At 42.7% G+C, this 22,018-nt stretch overlaps 2 protein-coding genes across 3 annotated transcripts in view; one reads left to right on the top strand and one right to left on the bottom strand.

The window, feature by feature from the left end:
* The window catches only part of agbl1 (AGBL carboxypeptidase 1), a 216,249-nt gene that overhangs the window by 156,130 nt on the left and 38,101 nt on the right, over positions 1–22,018 (bottom strand). For both annotated transcript variants that reach the window (XM_080436936.1, XM_080436937.1), the window contains exons 3-7: positions 18,452–18,515; positions 17,759–17,905; positions 15,926–16,057; positions 10,460–10,553; positions 2,282–2,319 (exon numbers count right to left, since the gene is read on the bottom strand). In XM_080436936.1, the coding sequence (XP_080293062.1) occupies positions 2,282–2,319; positions 10,460–10,553; positions 15,926–16,057; positions 17,759–17,905; positions 18,452–18,515 (475 nt within the window). The remainder of the gene's footprint in view (positions 1–2,281; positions 2,320–10,459; positions 10,554–15,925; positions 16,058–17,758; positions 17,906–18,451; positions 18,516–22,018) is intronic.
* Positions 50–1,057, top strand: LOC308091581 (TBC1 domain family member 17-like; the record flags this gene model as incomplete). Its single annotated transcript, XM_080437244.1, has 1 exon — positions 50–1,057. The coding sequence occupies one exon, from the start codon at positions 50–52 to the stop codon at positions 1,055–1,057; it is 1,008 nt and encodes a 335-aa protein (XP_080293370.1).

Here is a 22,018-nt window from a genome sequence, read left to right as displayed (position 1 = left end):
GTATTGTTTTGGAGACTCAATGAGTTCTGAGTTCTGAGTTCTTAGCGCCATGGGGAATGGACAACAAAAGGTGGCTTTGCCACCAACGCTTGGTCCCAGACCGGAGGTGACGCGGGGGCGACCAATGGAGCAATGGGAGGAGTTTCTGGATGCCGAAGGCTGTGTGCAACACCCAGAGAGAATCAAAGAACTAGTGTTCCGAGGGGGTATCACGCCAAACCTAAGGAAAGATGTGTGGAAGTTTCTCCTGGGCTTTTATCCATGGAACAGCACTTTCAAGGAAAGGGAGGACATTCTGAGGTTTAAGACGGATGAATACTTCCGAATGAAGGCGCAGTGGAAGTCAGTTAGTGAAGAGCAGGAGATGAGAAACTTGAGAAACCTCAGAAGCCTCATTGAGAGAGATGTGAGTAGGACAGACAGACACAACGCCTTCTTCTCTGGGAACGATAACCCAGGACTGACTCTCCTCAATGATGTTCTGATGACCTATTGCATGTACAACTTTGATCTTGGCTATGTCCAGGGAATGAGTGACCTCCTGGCACCCCTCCTATTTGTTACTCAGAGTGAGGTGGAGTCCTTCTGGTGCCTGATTGGCTTCATGAATCTAGTGCGTAATAACTTTGAAGAGTCTCAGGAGGCTATGAAACTGCAGCTCCTTCAGCTTAGCATCTTGCTGAAAGCTCTGGACCCAGAACTGTGTGATTACCTGGACTCCCAGGACAGCGGCTCTCTTTGCTTCTGTTTCCGTTGGTTAGTGATCTGGTTCAAGAGAGAGTTTTCCTTTGAAGACATTCTCATGCTGTGGGAGGTGATGTGGACCCGCCTGCCCTGTGAGAACTTTCACCTGCTGATAGCCTGTTCCATTCTGGTATCTCAGCGAGGGGAGTTGATTGGATCTGATCACGATTTCAGTACCATTTTGAAGCACATAAATGAACTGACAATGAAGCTGGATCTGCAGACTGTACTCATTGGAGCAGAGGCCATCTACCTACAGCTGTGGCAGGAAATAGAGTGCTGGGAGATGACTGAAGGCTCCCGTGTCAAGTGAAGAATGAGTTTACATTCTACCATGGTTTCGTCTAGTCGATGTGCCGACTTTTGCTCCTGTCAGGGGTTGGCAGCACATGGTGCGTGGATGATAGTCCACACCTAACTGGACGAGAGTGCGTGACTCACCGGTTACAGGCAAGGCTGGTGAAAACGGTTAAAGTTCCTATACCCATAGCGAAAGTGGGATAGGGATCAGACCGTCGGTTTCCTGCTTAGACTGCCAATCACACTGAGTAAGGGATCGCTATCGACTGGGTCACCGGCCGGTCGGGTCGCAGAGGCAGTAAATCCATGAAGTGCCTAAGAGAGGACTGATTGGTCGCCGCGCCTGGCTCAATGTACAGTCAGGCCATCATAAGCTGAAAGCGAAAGGACAGCTAAGTAGGCGAGTGGTGCTCCTGTGAGCGGTATCTTTGAAAAGAAGACACCGGGAAGCAGGACACAGGGATGTCTGTCCAGGGGAGCCTGGGTGGAGACCTCAGATGGAAAAGGGTCAAGCCTGGGACTGCGCCCTGCTGAGGGAGGTCTAAAGGACTTAAGTGGTTAATGAATGTGTTATTATTATCCAGAGGCTGGCTGTCTGTCCATGTGACAACCTTAACTCCTCCTCCTTATGACCATGTGACAGCCTTCACTCCTCCTACTTTGAGTAAAATGTATAAAAAGTAACTACTATGTATTGTTTTGGAGACTCAATCATCTTGCATGCTGGAAGGTGGTTGTTCTCTAGGGATCCCTATTAAATTGAATTGAATATCTCATCACATCTTGTACTCTCCTTATATTCTGTTATAAGTATTAGTATTTATTCCACAACAGGACCCCCCATCTGAAAATGTTTTGTACCAGGGATCGCCAGAAGAGAAGATTAAGATTTGTGTAAAATATATTCAATATATATGTATATTTTGATTAGCCAACGCTAAAATCTAAAATGACACCGAAGCTTTCCCAGTTTTAATGGGTTAATGTGCAAATTGTACCACTTGTAAAGTTACCTCCTGTATAATAATGACATGCACACAAAAGGAATGCCAGGGTGAAAGTGGTAAAAAAAAAAGAAAAAAGAAGAAAAAAAACACCCAGTACATTCTCCAAATGGCCCCTCCACTAAGATTGAGCTTGACACTCGCGCTGTAATGGACTTTATCTCTTTATCTGTAGTGACACATGGAAAGCGTCTAGAGGTGGATAAATTAATGAAGGTTGTGGAAAAACTTACTTGTGCACAGCAGAGCAGCCAAGGCATCGATCGCCGCCCTGCAGAAGACAGAGAGCGTGCTTGTTAGCTGAGCTCACATTTTTCTTTTTCTCTCTCCCTCTCTCTCTCTCATACTGTAGGCAAAAACATAGACCTTGTATGTCCAAATATTTAAACATAGGATATATATTTATTATTTAGGAAAAAATAAAATAAACAGAAGAACCTGTGTTCCAATGTAGTTATCATTTAGTCACACGCTATTGTTAATACTTTTCATTGGTTCAATATTTATAAAACCCACAGATATAGACTTAACCCGTTTCACGTGTTTCATCGCGATGCGTTGTGAGCTTGCAGATCGGCTATTTTCCCTACTTTTACGCGACACATGTTGTACATTAAGGACATTCATTTACAAAAAAAATGTAATAAAGTTGAAATATGGAGATACGATGTCTCTGCCCATCAGCGACAATGTACAGGGGAGAGAGAGAGAGAGAGAGAGAGAGAGAGAGATTCAGATTCAGAAATATGGACAACGCCATGAAAAAATGCACACTCAGCATAGTTTTACAACAACACCATAGCACTGACTCCTTCTCTGTGCAGTGTGTCTGTTCATCACAATGGTATAGGGATGTACAGTATGTGTGTGTGTGTGTGTGTGTGTGTGTGTGTGTGTGTGTGTGTGTGTGTGTGTGTGTGTGTGTGTGTGTGTGTGTGTGTGTGTGTGTGTGTGTGTGTGTGTGTGTGTGTGTGCGTGTGCGTGCGTGCTAGTATCCTGAGGTCAGGAATGTCAACACTGCCTGCCAGAGTCCCCAGTCGATGGCCAGTAAACAGGGGTGTCACTAGCAGGCGGTTATGAGAGGTGACAACAAGCTCTGACCCCTGCTGACCCCTGGTGGCACTAGGGGTCAGGAGGGGTCAAGCTGTGTTTACAGAGTTTTCATTTGCATCATGTACTTTGCACTTCACAGCATAGTCTAGTCTACTGCATCCTGACGGCACACTGGCAAATCCTCCATTTAAAGAGCCTGTAAACAGGAAATGCCCAGCTTTGGGCATTTCCTGCTGAAAGCAGTTTTCTGGGCGGGGACAAACACCTCACCTGATGACACGCTCAAAGCACTCGATGGGAATGCGTACTATCAGACTATAGCGCTATTTAACACTTATTTTAACAACAAAAATGTCACTTAGAGTGTCCACATGTAACCAAATGGACCCTTACCGGTTACATGTGGACACTCTCCGAGTTACAAATGGGTAAATCAACACTGAGGGATTTTACTGTGCACTTACATGCAACGTTACAGAGTTCACAGTGTGCCGTGGGCGACTAAGCAGGCGAAGGTACCAGTGACTATATCTAATGGACCATTATAATATGACTACTGGACATATTTTAAACAAGACAATGTATTGATTAAGCTGTTTATGATCGATCGATAGATAGATTGATAGGGTGATGGGGGGATTCAAGTGCGATATAGAACTATTCCCATTACTATCTCACATTCCTACGGAGCACACCCTGAAGACACCCGATCCAACATTAGCATAAAACAATAGGTGCACTTAAACATCTTCAAGCGTTTGTGAACTTGTGAACTCATAGACTGGTGAACTCATCATAACCCTCACATAACCCTCTTACCTTCTCTTGCCTCCAGCAACAATTCTGAAAAAAATCCCCGTTGCGATGTTTGCCAAAAACGCCCAAGATATGCAACACGTCGGTGACAGTTTCAGCCCCACCTCAAATGTGTTGGGACTTATTTTTGTCTGCTGACAGTCATCTTTTTTACCCTCTAAACAAGTTCACCACTGCAGGAATTGCTTGACAATGCATGCTATACCTGCCATAATGTGTTGTGAAATGCTGTGAGGATTCTGATAGAGTCATAGTCTGATTAAAGCAGCACTATGTGACTTTCCTCTTCAACCCAGGATTTGAACCTGGTTTCAGTTCCTGCGCAAGTGCTATTTTTGTTTTGTTTACCATTGAGCTAATAAATAGAGCCTGCCTGCTTGCTCAGGGGATAAATTGAATCTTGACCATCAGGTCAAAATTCGTCTCAGATCCTGTCTAGAGTTTTTTGAAAAAATTAAAAAAGAAAATGTTTCAAGATTTTTCAAAAATAGCAGATCTACAAGTTCATAGCGCGGCACTCGGTGCCGCGCTATGAGCTTGTACATCTGCTATTTTTGAATAGCCAAAGAAATCTAAAGTGACACAGATGCGTTCCAGGTCTTAATGGGTTAACATACTCTACCATACAGATCGAAAATAAAACACACTTAAAAAAGTACATAGTATTAGTGCCGCTTTAAGGCCTGATTTATGCTTAGTTGTACGAAGGTGTCCCGTGCCACAAATAGTCATGGTGCGACACGCTGTGAGCTTGTACATCTGCTGTTTTTGACATGGGACATGGTCATATGATGGAGTAGGCATATACATGTATTAGGCATTAGGTGTATATCTAAAATATCCTTCAATAATCAGACTAAAAAAGGAATATGCAATCCGACTGACGGGGGTCATCAGAAAATGACGTTTACACGATCATTTCTAATCCAGACTGATGCTAGGTTCTTGGTTTACCTATGATCCTAGATCCTAGATGTATTACCTCGTGTTTAACTTGCTTACTGTAAATTGCTCTGGATTAAGAATGTCTGCTAAATGCCAAAATTGTAAATTGTAATGAACGATTGAACTCCAGTCCTATTGGTACAAAACGTGTACTTATTTGAACCGTAGTGGTGGCGACAGTCAACGACCTGAACTGCCCTCAGCACTTATGCAAAAAAAGAAAAACATTATGCACGGCACACAATAAAATGAAACTAATTCATTTGCTACTTATATGGCCTGGCCAACAAAAACACTTCCCCTTTTGATTTGACTCTGTACTGCAGAGAAAAGACCCCCATTGTGTTCTAACAGCATTAAATATGCATACTGCTTTCAGCCCGTGAAGAGTCTTCAGTTCACACACGCAGGCACGCGGCCGCGCGCGCGCACACACACACACACACACACACACACACACACACACACACACACACACACACAGTGTAAAAGCAGCAGCAGCTCCCCTGGCAGACAGATGCACGCTGTGCAAGTGGCTCCAGGTGCACTGAGGCTCTAATCAGCATATTTAACTGATCACTCAATCAGTTTATTGTAATTAGCTGCATTTCTCCCTGACTGTGAAGAAACATGCACTTCGGCTTTTGAAACGATTCCACTTTCACACTTAAAAGAAAGAGCCCTGGCTAATGCCAGCATGTCTAGATTAAGGGAGGAAACTGATGTTGTAGCATACAATTATGTCCTTGGACTCAATCCACCTGCAAACCCCCCCCCTCTCTCTCTCTCTCTCTCTCTCTCATACTACTTCTACTCTATAAAGTAGCATTAACCACATGAACCCTAGCATCCCTTAAGAGCGAGCATTGAGCGAAAATAGGCAATCTTCGAGCTCACAAAGCGTCGCAACGCTTGTAGATTGACTATTTTCGCCGAAGAGATTTGGCATAGGGGGATGTTGACCGGGGTTCCCTCCTTTTTTTCCTACTACACCAAATCTCTTTGGCAAAAACACAAGCTCTACAAGCTGACTATGCATTGCATTGCGACGCTGTGTGCACTTGTAGATCTGCCTTTTTTTCCCCAGAATCTTCGTCTAGAGATGCTAGGGTCCATGTTGGAAAAATATTATTTATTTATCATAACGTGTTTGTCCAGATCTCTGAAGTAACTTCATGCTCAGACACGTTGAGTGCCCTGCAAAAACCCCACATTGCAGCGATAATGTGATCAACCAGTCTTTTTGTCATCAACTCCAACCTCGGTGACAGCGACTCATTCGTCCAAGCGTCCAGTCCAGGTACTCAGGCCCAGAACGCTAACCCCAAAGTCCTCCGTGTCAGCCACCTCTCCCTCCCTTCTTCCACACTATGTCTGATTACCACCAGTGTTAATCCTTGGTACAAATCTGCCTAATGTGATGCACCCGCTGGCCATGCGTCCGTGTCCATTCCGTCCCTTCCACACTTATCAGTCTGGCACCGCCGTGTGCCTCTCATTGGCACAAACCCGTTCAGCACTCTACAACCCAAATAGTCCATCGTACTAATGGTGTGCGGCGTGCCGGAAATAGGCGATCTAAAAGCTCACATACCAGGGTTCATACTAGATAAGCATACCCTGTATAGCAGTGGTTCTCAAAGTGGGGTCCGAGGACCACCAGGGGGCCTTGGGGGGGTTCCAGGGGGTCTCCAGGAAAATCTTTTAATATAGCGTCACAACCACTTTAACCATATTTTATAATTTGACGATTAAAAAATAGCAGATGTACAAGCTCATAGCGCATCACTTCGTGCCGCGCTATGAGCTTGTAGATCTGCAAAAAAAATGTTATCGTGAAAATGTGTGCAAAATATATATATATATTTTAAAGCGAACATTTTAAAATCTTTGCTTCAGCCCTGGCACAAAAAACATTTTCAGATGGGGGTCCGCGGCCAAGTGCATATCAATTTGGGGGTCCTCGACACCAAAAAGTTTGAGAACCATTGATGTATAGCATACCTCCGTCTGCATTAATTCCCTTCCTGGCTCCCTAATGGCATTATAATACCTGGTGGCACATCAATTCTCTGTCTTCCACAGTAAACTGAAAACGTCTCTCTTTCGATATGCACCACACACCTGCTTCCACCTCCTGTGTCACATATCCTCATCCTACTTTATATGCCCCTGATGTCTTCACATAAAGGGGGATTACACCCATGATGTATCGGAGGCGTATTTTAACCCGAAAGTCTAATTTACTTTCCAAGAGAGATTTCTATTAAGTGTGTTCATTGGATAGTTGACTATAATTATCTGTTATTAGTATGAATTATGAGAAAGTCCTTTTCGCTGCATATTACACAACTTAATTTTGAGTTTAATAGGACTAAATAAGGCGTATTAACAAGTGCCATCTTGACAAACTGATATTAGTCATACTGCTGTCTTTACAAATGATCATTGGTCTTTTTATGGTTACATTTAAAAGTAAGCAATTTCTGTCATGTCATTTGTGTCCTCTCCGGACCTGAGTACACACACACACCCCTTAATCGATCAAACTTTTATTTATAGCATAGTCTTGTCCAGGGTTTCTCAATCACTTGAATTAATATCAATTATTTTGAGTTTAAACATCAGGTACAAAGTAATTGTCAATCAGTTCTAAATGAATCGGATAGTCTCTCAAATCTCTTATTAGTCATCCAGGATAAAAGTCCAAAGACATTGAATATCTTAAGACCAAGACACCAAATGAAAGAGAGAGTGAATGCATGCTTGTGTGTGCGTTAATTTGAATGTTGTGGTCACCATCATCATCTTAAAATAATAGTATCAATAGTAATAATCATCATAACAATGCAAATAGTTTTGTAGGGCCTATCAAATTTTTTAATTGTAAAGTAGCCAAATATGCCATGAATATAGTGAGTGAAAAGTAACAATGTAATTTAGGAAAAAACATTCTCTACAGGGGTGTCCTAAGCCTATAAAGGTTTGCGAACCACAGGTCTACAGAACACATATCCAATCCACATTAACCATATGAACCCTATAGCATCCCTATTCTGGGCATGTCATGATAACAGGTGAACGTTTCTTAAAATAAAATAAAAGTCAATCTACAAGCTCACATCGCTTTTACAATACTGATCACCTCATCAGGCTGGTAAAGGCCTCCTCTAAACACAGCATCAGAAGGGTTGTCATGTCCATCAGTCTAAAAATGCTGCAGCGAGCGATTGACTGCTGCTGACAGTTGAAAATAATTGACAGATTCAGTCATCTGTCTGACTTTACAACTTCCAAATGTATAGCCATCATCAGCCATGATATTAAAAGGTATAATTAGACGCCATCGGTGTGACTGACATGTTCGAAACTGCCACTCAGACTTTGGGGGAAATCATATACTGTGTCTGCCACCTACCTGCTTTTACAACCCGCCAATTCCCACCCGTTATCCGCATCGACGTTCGGAATGCGAAATTCGGAATCCCAAGCGCCATTCCAACATCGCTAGGACAATTAGCAGGCGGCCCGTGTGGAGGAATTACTCTGAAAACCCTCGCTGAGGGCTATAAATTTGCACATCTCAAGGGGGCGGGTATCCGATATCCTCACACCAGCGAGGGGTTTCGTGTTCAGTAGAAGCCGATCAGGGGACGGTATGCCGTGGCAGCGGGCCGAGCAGAGGCTGGCATGACTGGCCCTCGTGGAATGTCCTGCTGGGTATACTGCAGGATGCTGGCCCGGGCCGTGCCAGCCGAATGCCAGAGGGTCTGACAGTGAGAGATGAGAGGATGATATACGATACGAAAACCAAAGAGGGACCGCAGCCAACGCCAGAGAGAGAGAGATGAGCAGAGGAGAGATAAGAGTTCAATATCAATGTGTTGCAACGGTGTCAACCCAGGGATAAGTTGGGAGAATCGGAATTAGAATCGTGTTTATTGGCCACTTGAGGTGGATAAGTTGAGGAACAGTATAGTTAAGTATAGCATGGTAGTGTTATACGTGTAGTATTTTTCTCAGAATTATGAGTACTAGTTAGCACCTAGTTATAAAGTCATATTACTTTATAATGTATTCAAAGTCCATTTGTTTGCAGTCACACTCAATGGCAAGTAGGTTATAGACCCTGTGCAAGGATTGCAGTAGTCTAGCTGTAACTCTGATGGGGAAAAAAGGTTTATATCTATGTGTAAAGCCCTTGGCAGCGACATGTTTTCATATATTTTATTGTTATGTCCAGGTCCTGCTAGCAAGAAAATGCAGTCCAGTACGCTTTATTTTGTCACGGCCGCGGACAAGGTGCGAAGTTACACTGCATGTGTTATACGTCCGATTATGTGACCTGCCGTCATTGCAGTGATGGCAGGACGCAACGGGCATAAACAGAATACGATAGGAAACCAAATAAGGTGTAAAACGCGTGGCATGCTTTTGACAAATTCCTCATACGTTTTATATCCCACGGCTGCCCCGGGCTCGGTGGGAATGGTAGCCTCACAAACTCCAAACTCCAATAAAAACTTCCATATGGGCTTGCGCGCACACAACGTCTCGAATGTAAACCTAGTAACAGTAGTACAGAGAGATGGTGTGTTGACTGTGCAGCTACTATGGATGCGCATGCACAGTAGAAGGTGTGAGTATATCACCTCGGTGGCTAAACTAAAATCTGTATGTGCATGCGCGCCGCCTATACAGGGCTAAATGTGGGAGAAAATGTTAAACATTGGGCCTGGCTTCAATTAACGTAGAGAAGATGAGAAATTATGAGGAGAGACGGTTAGGTAGGTAGGGTTCAAGTGGTTAATGTAAAAGGTTACTTTGACTATACTGCATGTGCACGATCTTGAAAGATACTGTAAACAATCGTTACAGGTTGTACACGGGGAGCAGGTACATTTGTTTTCTTTGTTAACACTTGTGTTTAGGCCTGGGTGAAAGGTATCATGACATACAGTAGTGTACCGTGCTTTTTGCCAGTGAAGGGCTGCTTCTCTGACCTAAAAATGTTATGACCTAGTAGTTGTCAGTAACAAGAAGTTGTAAGAGAAGGATAAACTGAAAAGTCATTAGTTGTTCCCCACCTTTTTCCCCACTGGTTTCTTCCTTATCTAACCATTTCTCACAGACCCACTGCCACACATTTTGCTCTTACTTCATACTCGAGACTGTTGTTTCCAACCCTGAATAAAGTTATTTTGACTAATCCCCCTGTGAGCATTCTGGCTTATGTTGGCAGTACAAATTTAAGCCTTCATGTGGGAGACCCGGGTTTGAATCCCAGGCTGGACAGAAATCTTAAGGAATGCACCTTTAATAGTCACATTTATGTTGTTGTTTTATTTGTGGTGGTGTTTTAGGCTTCTGAGTACAATGCAAAAACATATGGCATTCGCTAGGTACAGTTACACTAAAGTTATCGTGCAGTAATGCTGTGGAATCTGGGTATTCATTCGAACATTACACCTGACAATTTCTCTAATTAGCTGTCTTATTTAGGGGTGACAGCGAGCTAATTGGTGAAATCGCCATTACTAATTGGTTTGGATCTCTGTGGCACACACTACTATTAATGGGGATGAGGGGGCACTTACTTGATGGTATGAAGACGTTTGGTGGTGTAAGGACTGATAAAGCGATAGATGGCATCAATGGCTCGGCACTCCCCTAACAGGTTTGCTGTGGAAACTGTAAAGGGGAAAGAGCGAAATTTGATTAAAAACAGAGCGAACATGCCAAACTGAAACTGTGGTGTTGAGGTTAGCTTGTCATTTCACTCTGAACCATACCAAATGAATCCTGATGAGTCACTGATATTGTTTCATTGCTACATGTCCATATGACTATATTATGTGTTATCAATCCTATAACTGTTTGTGTTAAAATGGCACATGTTGGCATACAATTACAATTTAGGCATTTAGAAGACACTCTCATCCTAAGCGACTGACAAGTGGGAGATCAGAGTAAGCAGATTAAGTAAGAAACCGATTTTTGGGGGAAAAGAACATGTTGCTCGTCTTGCCTGAGTGGACATTTTTGCAGAAGTTCAAACTTCCCAGGCCCATAAAGTGGGCATGCTTAACGGATGGAGAACACCTCTCTATTTATACATGTGCACGTATAATATACAGGCTTTTATTACCTTGTAAAAGACCTCTCAACCATTTAAGTGGCCTTCCATCTCACATTGCCTCTACCCGCCACACATCGCTAGTCTGTCCCCTCTTTCACTGCTAAATATGTAACCTCTACAGGTTGTTAGTGGAAAGAAGCAGTTTAATAGTCATGAACAGGTTACAGTAGTTCACACGTCTTGAAAGACTTGGCTTTTCCGACTTCCATATCCATTACGTTTTGAATTTGTCATTGGCTCATTCTGAGAGGCCTATGGTTACAGTGTCTGGTTTTATACAGTGGCTTCTGTTGACCTGACTGTTTACCCAGCGGTCCAAGCAATAAAATGTTATACTTTTTTTTTTTAAACCACACCTACAGCTACATTTGGCTGAGCAATCTGGTGCAGTAATACTCATACATGGCACCTACAGTACCTGGCAACCATCAGACTGCTGAACAAGCCTTGAGCCCTGTCACTTTTAGTACACAGTCCACTTAGGACACATGGCTGCACTCTCTGCTGCAGCACTAACCCTGAGGTCGGCTGACCTTTCACTACTCGTTTTGCCAAAGACCCGACCGACTAAAGACAAGGGACGACATGCCTTTGCGGTGGCCGCCCCTAGGCTTCGGAATAGCCTACCCCTACCCCCACATTCGATCCGCCCCGTCCATCGAGGCCTTTAAGTCGCTCCTTAATTAAGACTCACCTTTTCGCCTTGGCCTTTACAGACAGTTGAGTCTAACCTCAATTTGATCACACACACACACACACACACACACACACACACACACACACACACACAGGTAAATGCTCTATGAATACGTTCCTATGCTTTGCCTTCACATTTATCTCTCTCGCTTTGTACCAACAGTATTGCTCCGTTTTGCTTGCTCATATGTATTGCTTTGTTTTTGTTTTGTTCTGTTTTTGCCTGTATTGCCTTGCTCTGTTTGTTCTTTTTAGTTTGTGCAGCACTTTGGTCAACTACGGTTGTTTTTAAATGTGCTATGTAAATAAAGATTGATTGATAACATGAACTGACTGGCCAACCAGCAGGCTCCTTCTGCCTTGTTCCGCTCAGGATCTGCTGCCTTCTGGTTGTTTATGCTGAGTTTACAAAAAAAAATTGTGGGGGGGGGGGGGGGGGGGGGTAGAACACGTTATGCCCAGTAACTATACTGCACTCGAGATGTTCATTTTTACTGAGGTCAAGTTTAAAATAAGAATTGTCCCCAATGTGGATAGAGAGAACAAGCACCTGCAACCAATAGGGAGGATTTGACATAGGGTCAATTGGTCTCATACTCACTGCTTTATATTGCCACGGTTTTCTTTATGTATGCCATGCAAATTAAACTGGGATTTTTTATACCTGCTGCTATTTTTGGGCGGTGAAACCGCCCCTATAAGTGAGGTTTGGATATTTGTACAACAAATCCTGCGCTGTGATTGGCCAAAAAGTACCCCGCCTAACCCTGCACCGTGATTGGCCAATCACAGTCTATTCAGGACTGTGATTGGCCAGTGTCACATGACACATGTGCATAGCCCTTATAAGAAACCATAACTTTAAAAAAAAACATAAATTTGTTTTTTTTAAGTTATGGTTTCTTCCATCATAAAGAGTGTTTCAATAAATGTATTTATTTTTTGTACATGATTGGTTGACTCCATTCAATATTGTGATTAGCTAGCAAGACACCGCCCACTTCACACAGGGTGTGATTTTTATATATATATGCATATTGGACTTTGTAAGTTTGTATTGATTTGACTGTGCCTGCCTATCAGTTATTTGACCTGTTCAGTGTTATGTGTTCCTCTCATCTGTCCTCTCTTCCCTATTCCCCCTCTTTCTGGAACTGAAATGTTGAGAGCTCACAGCCTCACACATACAAAGTAGTTCACCCACTCTTTTACACCTGTAATCATGTGCTGTGACAATGAAGTTGATTCTGATTGTGATACTGATAATTAATACATGACATCATTGCTTAACCCATTAGAACCGGGAAAGCATCTATGTCATTTTAGATTAAACTATATATCGTCTCTGTCGGATCTGTTGCTTTGTGCCGTGTTTCGAGCTTGTAGATCTGCTATTTTTGATGCTTTTGTGTGACGCTATAGTATGATCAAGTAGGGCGTTAATTTACGAAAAAACTAAAAGTGAAAATATGGAGATAAGAGGTTTCTACCCGACAGCAACGATATATAGCAACATACGTTTTTTTCAGAAAACTGTTAGGATTTTGAAGACATTATGTCGAATCAGTCTCAGGTCTTAACACATTCCATGCCAGAGTTTAATCTCATAATGTACTCACCAGTGCCAGCGTTTTATTGTTGTTTTTTAGTTTTTTTCATGTCGCCACAGACCTCGCTAAATAAGTTAAAAGTGCGCGTTCATTTGGTTCTAAACACACAGCGGATCCGTGAGAAACGGCGAGCGAAAACAGTTTCCAAATCCGTGCCGCCATCTTGAAGCTACAGCCGATCAACCATAAACAGTGATCAGCGAGGAGAAAAACAACAACCAGAGAAAATCGAGTTTTAAACAGGATCCCAGACAGGAAGCGGATACGATCGAAAAAACCGGAACCCGAATAATTCCGTTTCCGACCGGAAACCGGAAACGGAAATGGATCAAAAAAATTCGGAAAGTGCACCTGGGGCACTTAACATGGGAATCGGCGGTTCGCGTAGATCTACGCGACTGGCACGCTGCGGCTTTAAATAGGTTCGCGTAGATCTACGCGACTGGCATGCAATGTGTTAATAGGCTAAAGAAGAAATGGGATTGGTGGCTCTTTTGTAACCACGTGGTGATCATATCCAAACAGTGCTCTTTGTTTCTCCATTATTAGTTCAGCCACTGTGAAACTATTGAAATGAGGCTGTTTGTACAGTACACTGTATGTTACTCTGTGTTTTCTTAAGGAAAAGTCTGATATGCATCTGTCAATTACGGCTGTCGCCTCATAGTCGATTAATGGGTTGGTTGTCTTAGTCGCGCAAGGCTTTGTTAGCTGATTAGTAGTTTTTTCTTTGACCATATAAACATGGAGACCAAAAACTAAAAGAACCCTAGGATCCCTATTCTTGGCATGTTCTAATAGCCAGACATTCGGGGGAAATCGGTGAAACTAGAGAATCTACAAGCTCACGATGCAATGCATTATGAGCTTGTAGATCGCTATTTTGGGGGCAAAGAGATTTGGTGTAGAGGGGAAAAAGGATGGAGCCAAGAACAAACCCCTGGGAGCAACATGAGACAAGATGAGACAGAGACCATCAAAATGTGGTCTTGAGACCAGACTCAATATGGAGAACAAAAACAATACAGCATGTCTATGAATGTGGCTACTTTGGATATTCTCTACTGACCCCGGAGGTATGCCTGACATCTTTATATTACACAGTATAGTGTGAAAAATGATTCTCTCTCCACTGCAGTCTCCATAAGCTCTATTTCCATGGTAATACTGTTGTCGGGAGTAAACCTTGTATTTCAAAAACAGTGTATTTAAGGAAAAAATTACCTGTGTTTCAATGAATCCAATGTAGTTATTTAATCGCAACACTTTTCATTTCATTAAAACCCACAGACAGACTAAACTATGTTTTCTTGAAAAAATAGGCTCACAAAAGTAAGCTCAAAACGCGGCATTCTTGTACAACGAAGTAGGACATTAATTTATGAAAAAAACAACCGAGGTTTCAGCTCGACAGCAACAATATTGTTTGTGCACCAGAATCCTTAGACAGCAGCAGATAAGGAACTCCTTGAGGAAAGCATGCAACCTGCAGCTGTTCCAGTGGCCAATATGACAAGACACAGCCACACTTTCAGATGTCGTATTATTAATCACATGGACCCTAGCATGCCTATTCTGTGTGAACATGAACATGAGTGAACATTGAGCCAGAATAGGTAAACATTCAGTGAAAACAGCAGAGCTACAAGCTCACAATGCATCGCAACCCACAACGTGTTGTGATCTTGCTGAATGTCTTTCCCCTACTCTCTCCGCATTTCTTTTTTTCCACATGAATAACATTGATTGATTGAATACTAAATTAACGCTAAAAGGATAACACTAAAAAGTCCAGGGGACTTGCTTCCACTGTGGTCGTATGTATTGAATTAATCAACATAGCATACAAAATTAATCCAATACTACATGTCATCAACATTTACCTCCCCTTTTAGTCTCCTAGATGATTTTTCAGGAACCAGAAAACAGTCCTTTATTTAATGGATGGTGTCAGGGCATTCCACATCGTGGTGGCAGAGCAGTAGAATGAGAACTATCCCATGTTTGTTCTAAATGTGGGTGGTACCATGAACAGTAACAAACAGTCAAACTAAATGCAGACAGAGAAAAACAAGTGTTTATATGGGACGAGGTCTTCATCTTAGTGGTATGTGTGTACGAGTGTTTTATTGAGGTTAAGCCCCACTATATCAGGACAGGAGCTGAACTGGGTCAGAGCAACAAAAGAGCTGAGGCCTGCATGTTCCCACTGAAAAGATAATAATAATAATAATAATAATAATAATAGTAATAATAATACACCACAATGGTGGATAATTACATCTACAAAATGTGTCAAATAAGAAATAAATAAATCGCCTCTGTCGGGTGGAAACCTCATTTGCTACTGTTACTGTTACTGTTACTTTTCAGGATTTGAATTCAAAAGTAGCAAAAGTAGCAGATCTACAAGCTCAAAACGCGTCGCTTCGCGTCGCGTTTCGAGCTTGTAGATCTGCTACTTTTGATGCTTTCTTGTGATCAAGTAGGGCGTTAATTTAAGAAAAAACACAAACAGTTAGAATATGGAGATAAGAGGTTTCTGCCCGACAGCAACAAAAGTTATACGGTATGTGTTGTGTGTGTGTGTGAGTGTGTGTGAGTGTGTGTGTGTTCACCTGATGAGCAGTACACCTGCAGCACCCAGAGACAGGCTGCAGCCCGTCTGGGGTGCATGCTGTTCTGTCTGAGGAGGCTTAGCGTCAGACGCACTGCATCAGCACTCTGTGCCTTCATACCTATACGACGGTCTGGAGACAGAGACACACACACACATACACGCACACAGACTTTATGTTGGTTTTCCAACTTCAGGGGAAATTGCACCGTCTTACATTCATTCCATATCTAACCATGACCCTATGACATCATGGGGACACCAATTCTGACCCCAATTTGATACGCTGACCCCATCAACTGGTTTCATGTCTAACATTTTTGTCAGGAACCACACATACATAAACACACACGCGCACGAGCACCAATGCACGCACGCACGCACAGACACACCTGCATGCAAAAAGACACAGTGTCTTTGTGCGTGCTTAATTTGTGCCGGAGCTCGACTCCGGTTCCTGCCTGCTGGGCTCCGGGAAATCTAGAAGGTGGCTCCGTCACCTCAAATGCACATATAATACAATACGTTTTTATTTTAGGATATTTATTATTAATTCAACTTTCACATTTTCCCCTCAATGTCCCTTCCTGCAATAGAAAAGGGCCGTGGATGAAATTCAAACCGAGTTACGTATCGTAAATTGCCACAATTTAAACACTTTAATATAATTATTCACTGTTAGAAAAATGGTTGCGCCTGTGAGCCGGGTGATCTGACTCCTACGCTCACTACGTAACGGTTAGTTGCAGAAGACTCCGCAAATAACGCAGAGGCCCCGCCTCCCCCTCATGTTGTCAATGTTTACAACTTGATGAGAGAACATGTGGAGATATCCTTATGGACGTGACATGACTTTTAGTCGGATTCATGAGCTCCAGCACCTATTAATTTACAAATTAAGCACTGCATACTCACACACAGATAAACACACACACACACAGACAGACACACACAGGCATGTATTGCACACACATAAACACAGACCCACACACATAGATGTACGTACGCAAGCACATACACAAATACATGCACACAGACATATGCGCGCGCTCGCGCACACACACACACACACACACACACACACACACACACACACACACACACACACACACACACACACACACACACACACACACACACACGGCAAGGTGCCAGCCTTTAAATGAAACCAAAATAAACAATTTGCACTCCTTTAGCATGGTAATTATTCAACAGCACTTTAGCTACCATCCTTTGCCAGAATATGTTTCCATAACATTTCTCCAGAATAATTTGGGGGGCCTCTCTCATTCTTCCTGTCACCCACCTTTAGCTCTGCTACTTCTAGAGTGAGAGTAATACGTTATATACAGCGCTATAACGCTGTCTGACTTTCCAGTTTCCACTATCACGTATGTACACTTGTTTGATATCTGGTGCTCTAAGATGACACTCACATAAGACACTGTTATTCTATATCTGCTGCTATTTATAGCTGCTTCAAGTGTTTCCCCGGCTTGCACAAGAAGCATTTCTGTCTATTCTATTATGATTTTGGCCATGCACCTTATTTATATGTATTATTTGACATTGTGGGCCCTATTTTGCATGTCTTAATTACCAGGTCTTAACTTAAGACTGTTTCGCTATTGTGAGTGGCCAAACAGCATTGCTCCAGATCTTCAAGTTAAGACATAAGACCTGACAATTAAGACACACAAAATAGGGCCCTGTGTCTTCCTCTTATCTGACTTTGTTTTCCTTAGTTTTTTACTGCAACACGTTGAATTTCAGCCAGTCCTTTACACCTGTAAGCTTGCAGTGTGACAATAAAGTAGCAGTTAAAGATGCTAACCTCTGTGTCCAACCTTGGCCACTAGGTGCAGTAATGGCAGCAGGAGGGTGTAGTTGGGGTTGAAACTCCTGGCGCTGTTCACCATGGCAGTTAGGAGAGCCTCGCTTCCTCCTTTACTGATCATGTAGTGGATACGCCGATCTGTACCTGCACACACACACACACACACACACACACACACACTTCAATTTTAATGGCCTTTATTTGGCATGAGAAAACTTATGTTTACATTGCCAAAGCAAAAGTGGAACAATACAATCAAAAGGGAATACAAATGATGTGTACACAGAGCTGTTACATTTCAACTGAGGGAAGTCTGACTTACAAAACCATACTGGAAGAACACACACACTCTCTCACACACACACACACACACACACACACACACACACACACACACACACACACACACACACACACACACACACACACACACACACACACACACACACACACACACACACACACACACACACACACACACACAGCGTGTGAAAATATCAGATTTTTTTTGCAAAAAACTTGAAAGCGTTTGAAAATTGTTGAAGTTTGGGAACTACTGATTTAGAAGGCATTCGTAGAATCGGCCTCAGGTCTTAATGGGTTAAGTGGTAAACACAATTTACTATTACTAGGGAGGAGTGAGGTTCAATAAAAAAAATTCAAGTCAACATCATTCAAAACAGAACTCACCAGCAGACAAAAGTTCATCCAGGACATTGAGGATGTTCAGGGTGCTCTCGATGTCCCCTATATTCTGCATAAGTTGAGAGGGATAGAGTGATGGAGGGAGAGAGAGAGAGAGAGAGAGAGAGAGAGTCAAACAAACCTTTGCATAACAAGAAAGAAATGACTTGAAGTCATATTCTACCAGGTGCTGTGTGTGTGTGTGTGTGTGTGTGTGTGTGTGTGTGTGTGTGTGTGTGTGTGTGTGTGTGTGTGTGGGTCTCTGAGGTACATGTTGTACTTGCCCACAGGGCTTGCCCACTTGCCCGAAGAGTAAATCATCCATTATAAAAGGATAAGCAAATTTTTTTTAACCGTTCAATTTAACGTGTATGTTTTACTTTCTACTTGCGAATTCTGGGGCTGTACGAAGGAAAATGGCATACGTCAATGAGACAATTTATTTTATTAATAAAGTGCTAGCCTAATCACTGTCATGCAAGCAAAAATGTATAGGACTATAGCCTACCTATTGTGGTACAAAACATAAATCCTTCTGCAGTGAATTACAATATTAGAATTGTGCTGAATGCAAGATTGAATAAGTTTTTTTGTTACTGACTTATAAAGATCCAAGCAGCAAAATGTTGTTGGAACGTGTACCACAGATTGTTCTACATACACAGTAAATGATGTAATGGAGAAAATAAAATATTAAGCAAGAAAATGAAATGGACAATAATAAATAAATGAAATTAGCCTACAGATATACAGTTTTAGGAATACTGTAATACAGGGGTCTTCAACGTGTTCAGGCCAAGGACCCCCCCTGAAGCAGGGACCCCCTCTATATTGTATGAAATTGTGCTTGCAGATTAAACTTTTTTTGTTCCAACTTGGTCTGCTCTGGCAAAAATAGCCGATCTACAAGCTCAGTTGTGTTTGTGGATCTGCTGTTTTTGGCTAAAGTTCTCCACAAAAATAGGATGCTAGTGGTTATTGTAAAACTCTGTACTCTGAGGACCCCCTAGGGGTCCCGGACCCCCTGTTTAAGACCCGTGCTCTAATAAGGGACTTGTCTTAGACAGGCATGTAGAGAAGGGCACTTCAGAGTTAAATTAACACTGAGCTTATTGAAAGTTGACAAGTGTCTATTGTGATGAGCGTGTCGAACGGCTGTTGTAAATCACAGATGATTAGTAGATGCTGCGCTTTCAAACTGTCCTACTTTTTATGACTAAATGACTTTATGACTCTCAGCCCCTCGATCTGTCCCTTAGAGGCAGAAGGAACGGCACTGTGTTGTGTTGTTAGCATGTAGCTAACGCATCAGCACAGACAGTTGAATGCAACGTTGCCTACAGAAGGAAAACAACAACAAACATATAGGCTATAATTGCGGATGGGATGCATGCAACCGTTGTGAGCTTGTAGATAAGCTGTTTTCAACTGAGCTGGTTTCTGCGTGTGTGTGTGTGTGTGAGGAACTACGGAGAGGGGTAGACGAGCGGAGCTGTTCCGACGATCTGCAAGACCACAACGCATCGCTGATGGAAGCGGTGTGGGCTTGTAGGTCAGCTCATTTGTGTTGCTTGTGCTAGACAGCGGAGGGGGCGTATGATCCCATAGCATGGGAGTACGGCCCGTCTCCCCATTGGCTTAAAGGATAGACACAAAGCCAGGACAGCCAATGACAAATAGGTGTCGGATAGGTGTCAAGTGCCCCAGCCTGTCTATAGACCCGGCGCTCTTCGAGCACCTGGTAAAAATGAAATCCATCTGTTTCTCTGTTGTAGATTATATTAGAGTTCCGTCTGTAGCATTTAGCTGGTTATTATGGTTCGATTCCCAGCAGGAGACCTGTGCTGTGCTGCATGTCTCCTTCATTTCCTTGTATTTGTTCGCTATCAAACAGCATCTGAATAAAATATGACCAGAAGCCATTCTTTTAAATAAACAACTCCTGTGGCATTGAATTCATGGAGATTTTTTAGCCAATAATTTGATGACCAGCAGTCTCTTCGGTAGGAAACTCAAAGAGACTCCTTTGAGTCTCCTACCGGATACATTAGCATCTTTCCGCCGGTCATCAAATTATTGGCTTAGGAATGCGACAAAAACAAAAAAATCACCATGAATTCAATGCTTCATGGGGTGAACTAGAAAATAAGTAATTTTTGGGGGGTAAACTACTCCTTTAAGCTTAGAAGACTATTCTACTATTCTACAGACACCCTCCCCAGACCAACAAGTGGGGGTTATAGCAGCAACATGGACCGAGAGGTCTTGGCATAATGATTAAATCTGTGAGAGTTATGTGGGGGAAAAAAACATTGATTTAAAGAAAATACATTTGATATCAACCAATGCCCTTCCATAACTTTGAATAGCAGCATATGGTAATCAAGGCATTGTAATTCATGCTAACACTAGATGGGGTTGCCCACCAGACTCTGTGTAGCAGCAGAAGCTTGCAACAATTATGAAGACGAGCCACTCTCTGGTGTAGCTTTAAGGTTACAATCTATTTAACATATTGATTGTAGCAGCCGGCAATCTACAAATCCCTGCACTGCACGCAGTATAATGTAGCGCGCGCACGCGCGCGCACACACACACACACACGCACACACACACACACACACACACACACACACGTTACTATACAGTACTACTGTGACCTTATTCATCTTACCTAAATTGGCAGTGGTGGCAGTATTACTGAGTTCACCTGAACCCATGAGGTCACAGTGTCTCTCTCTCTCACTCTCTCACCAGTGGTGTAATAAAAGTAACTAAGCACATTTACTCAAGTACTGTACTTAAGTCAAATTTTGAGGTATTTTTTACTTTAGTGGAGAATTGCCAATTTTGTACTTTTACTCCACCACAATTATTTGAAAACTCCAGTTACTGGTTACTTTGCAGATATACATTATTATATTATAAACCATACATTAACCACTTTAGCCCATTTGAAAATAGCCGAACTACAAGCTCACAACGTGTTGCATCGCGACACGTTGTGAGCTTGTGGATCTGCAATTTTCAAACATTTTAGAACTTTTACTTTTGGTACTTTAAGTATATTTTGATGCCAATACGTTTGTACTTTTACTCAAGTAACATTTTGAACCCAGGCCTGATACTAGTAACAGAGTATCTAATTGCGGTATTGATACTTTTACTCAAGTACAGAATGTGAGTACTTTTTCCACCATTGTCTCTCGCACGCACGCACGCACGCACGCACGCACGCACGCACGCACGCACGCACGCACGCACGCACGCACGCACGCACGCACGCACCATTATCTGCCCGATTTAAATAACCTTCTGCATGCAGCATAGGCTATGGTGTAGTGCACTGCAGGCAGAGAGCCCGAGGAGGTGGCCAACCATATGCCTGCTAGAATCCCCCCCGGGGTCCCGCGGTGCAGCAGACTCAGAGTTTGTGTTTTGGCACTGTAACGGGAGACTGTTGCTAAACACAGAGCTCACAGCTTCTCTGATTACCGCCCGAGTTATGCAAAGTTTCCTATTAACTAACAGTAACATGTTACCACATGCACACCAAGCCAAATGAAATATAGC

This window comes from Gymnoscopelus braueri (assembly GCF_963280865.1).
Source record: "Gymnoscopelus braueri genome assembly, chromosome: 9".
In the NCBI taxonomy this organism is placed as follows: domain Eukaryota; kingdom Metazoa; phylum Chordata; class Actinopteri; order Myctophiformes; family Myctophidae; genus Gymnoscopelus; species Gymnoscopelus braueri.
Note: the sequence above shows the minus strand (reverse complement) of the source record. Positions and strands in the feature narration are given on the sequence as shown.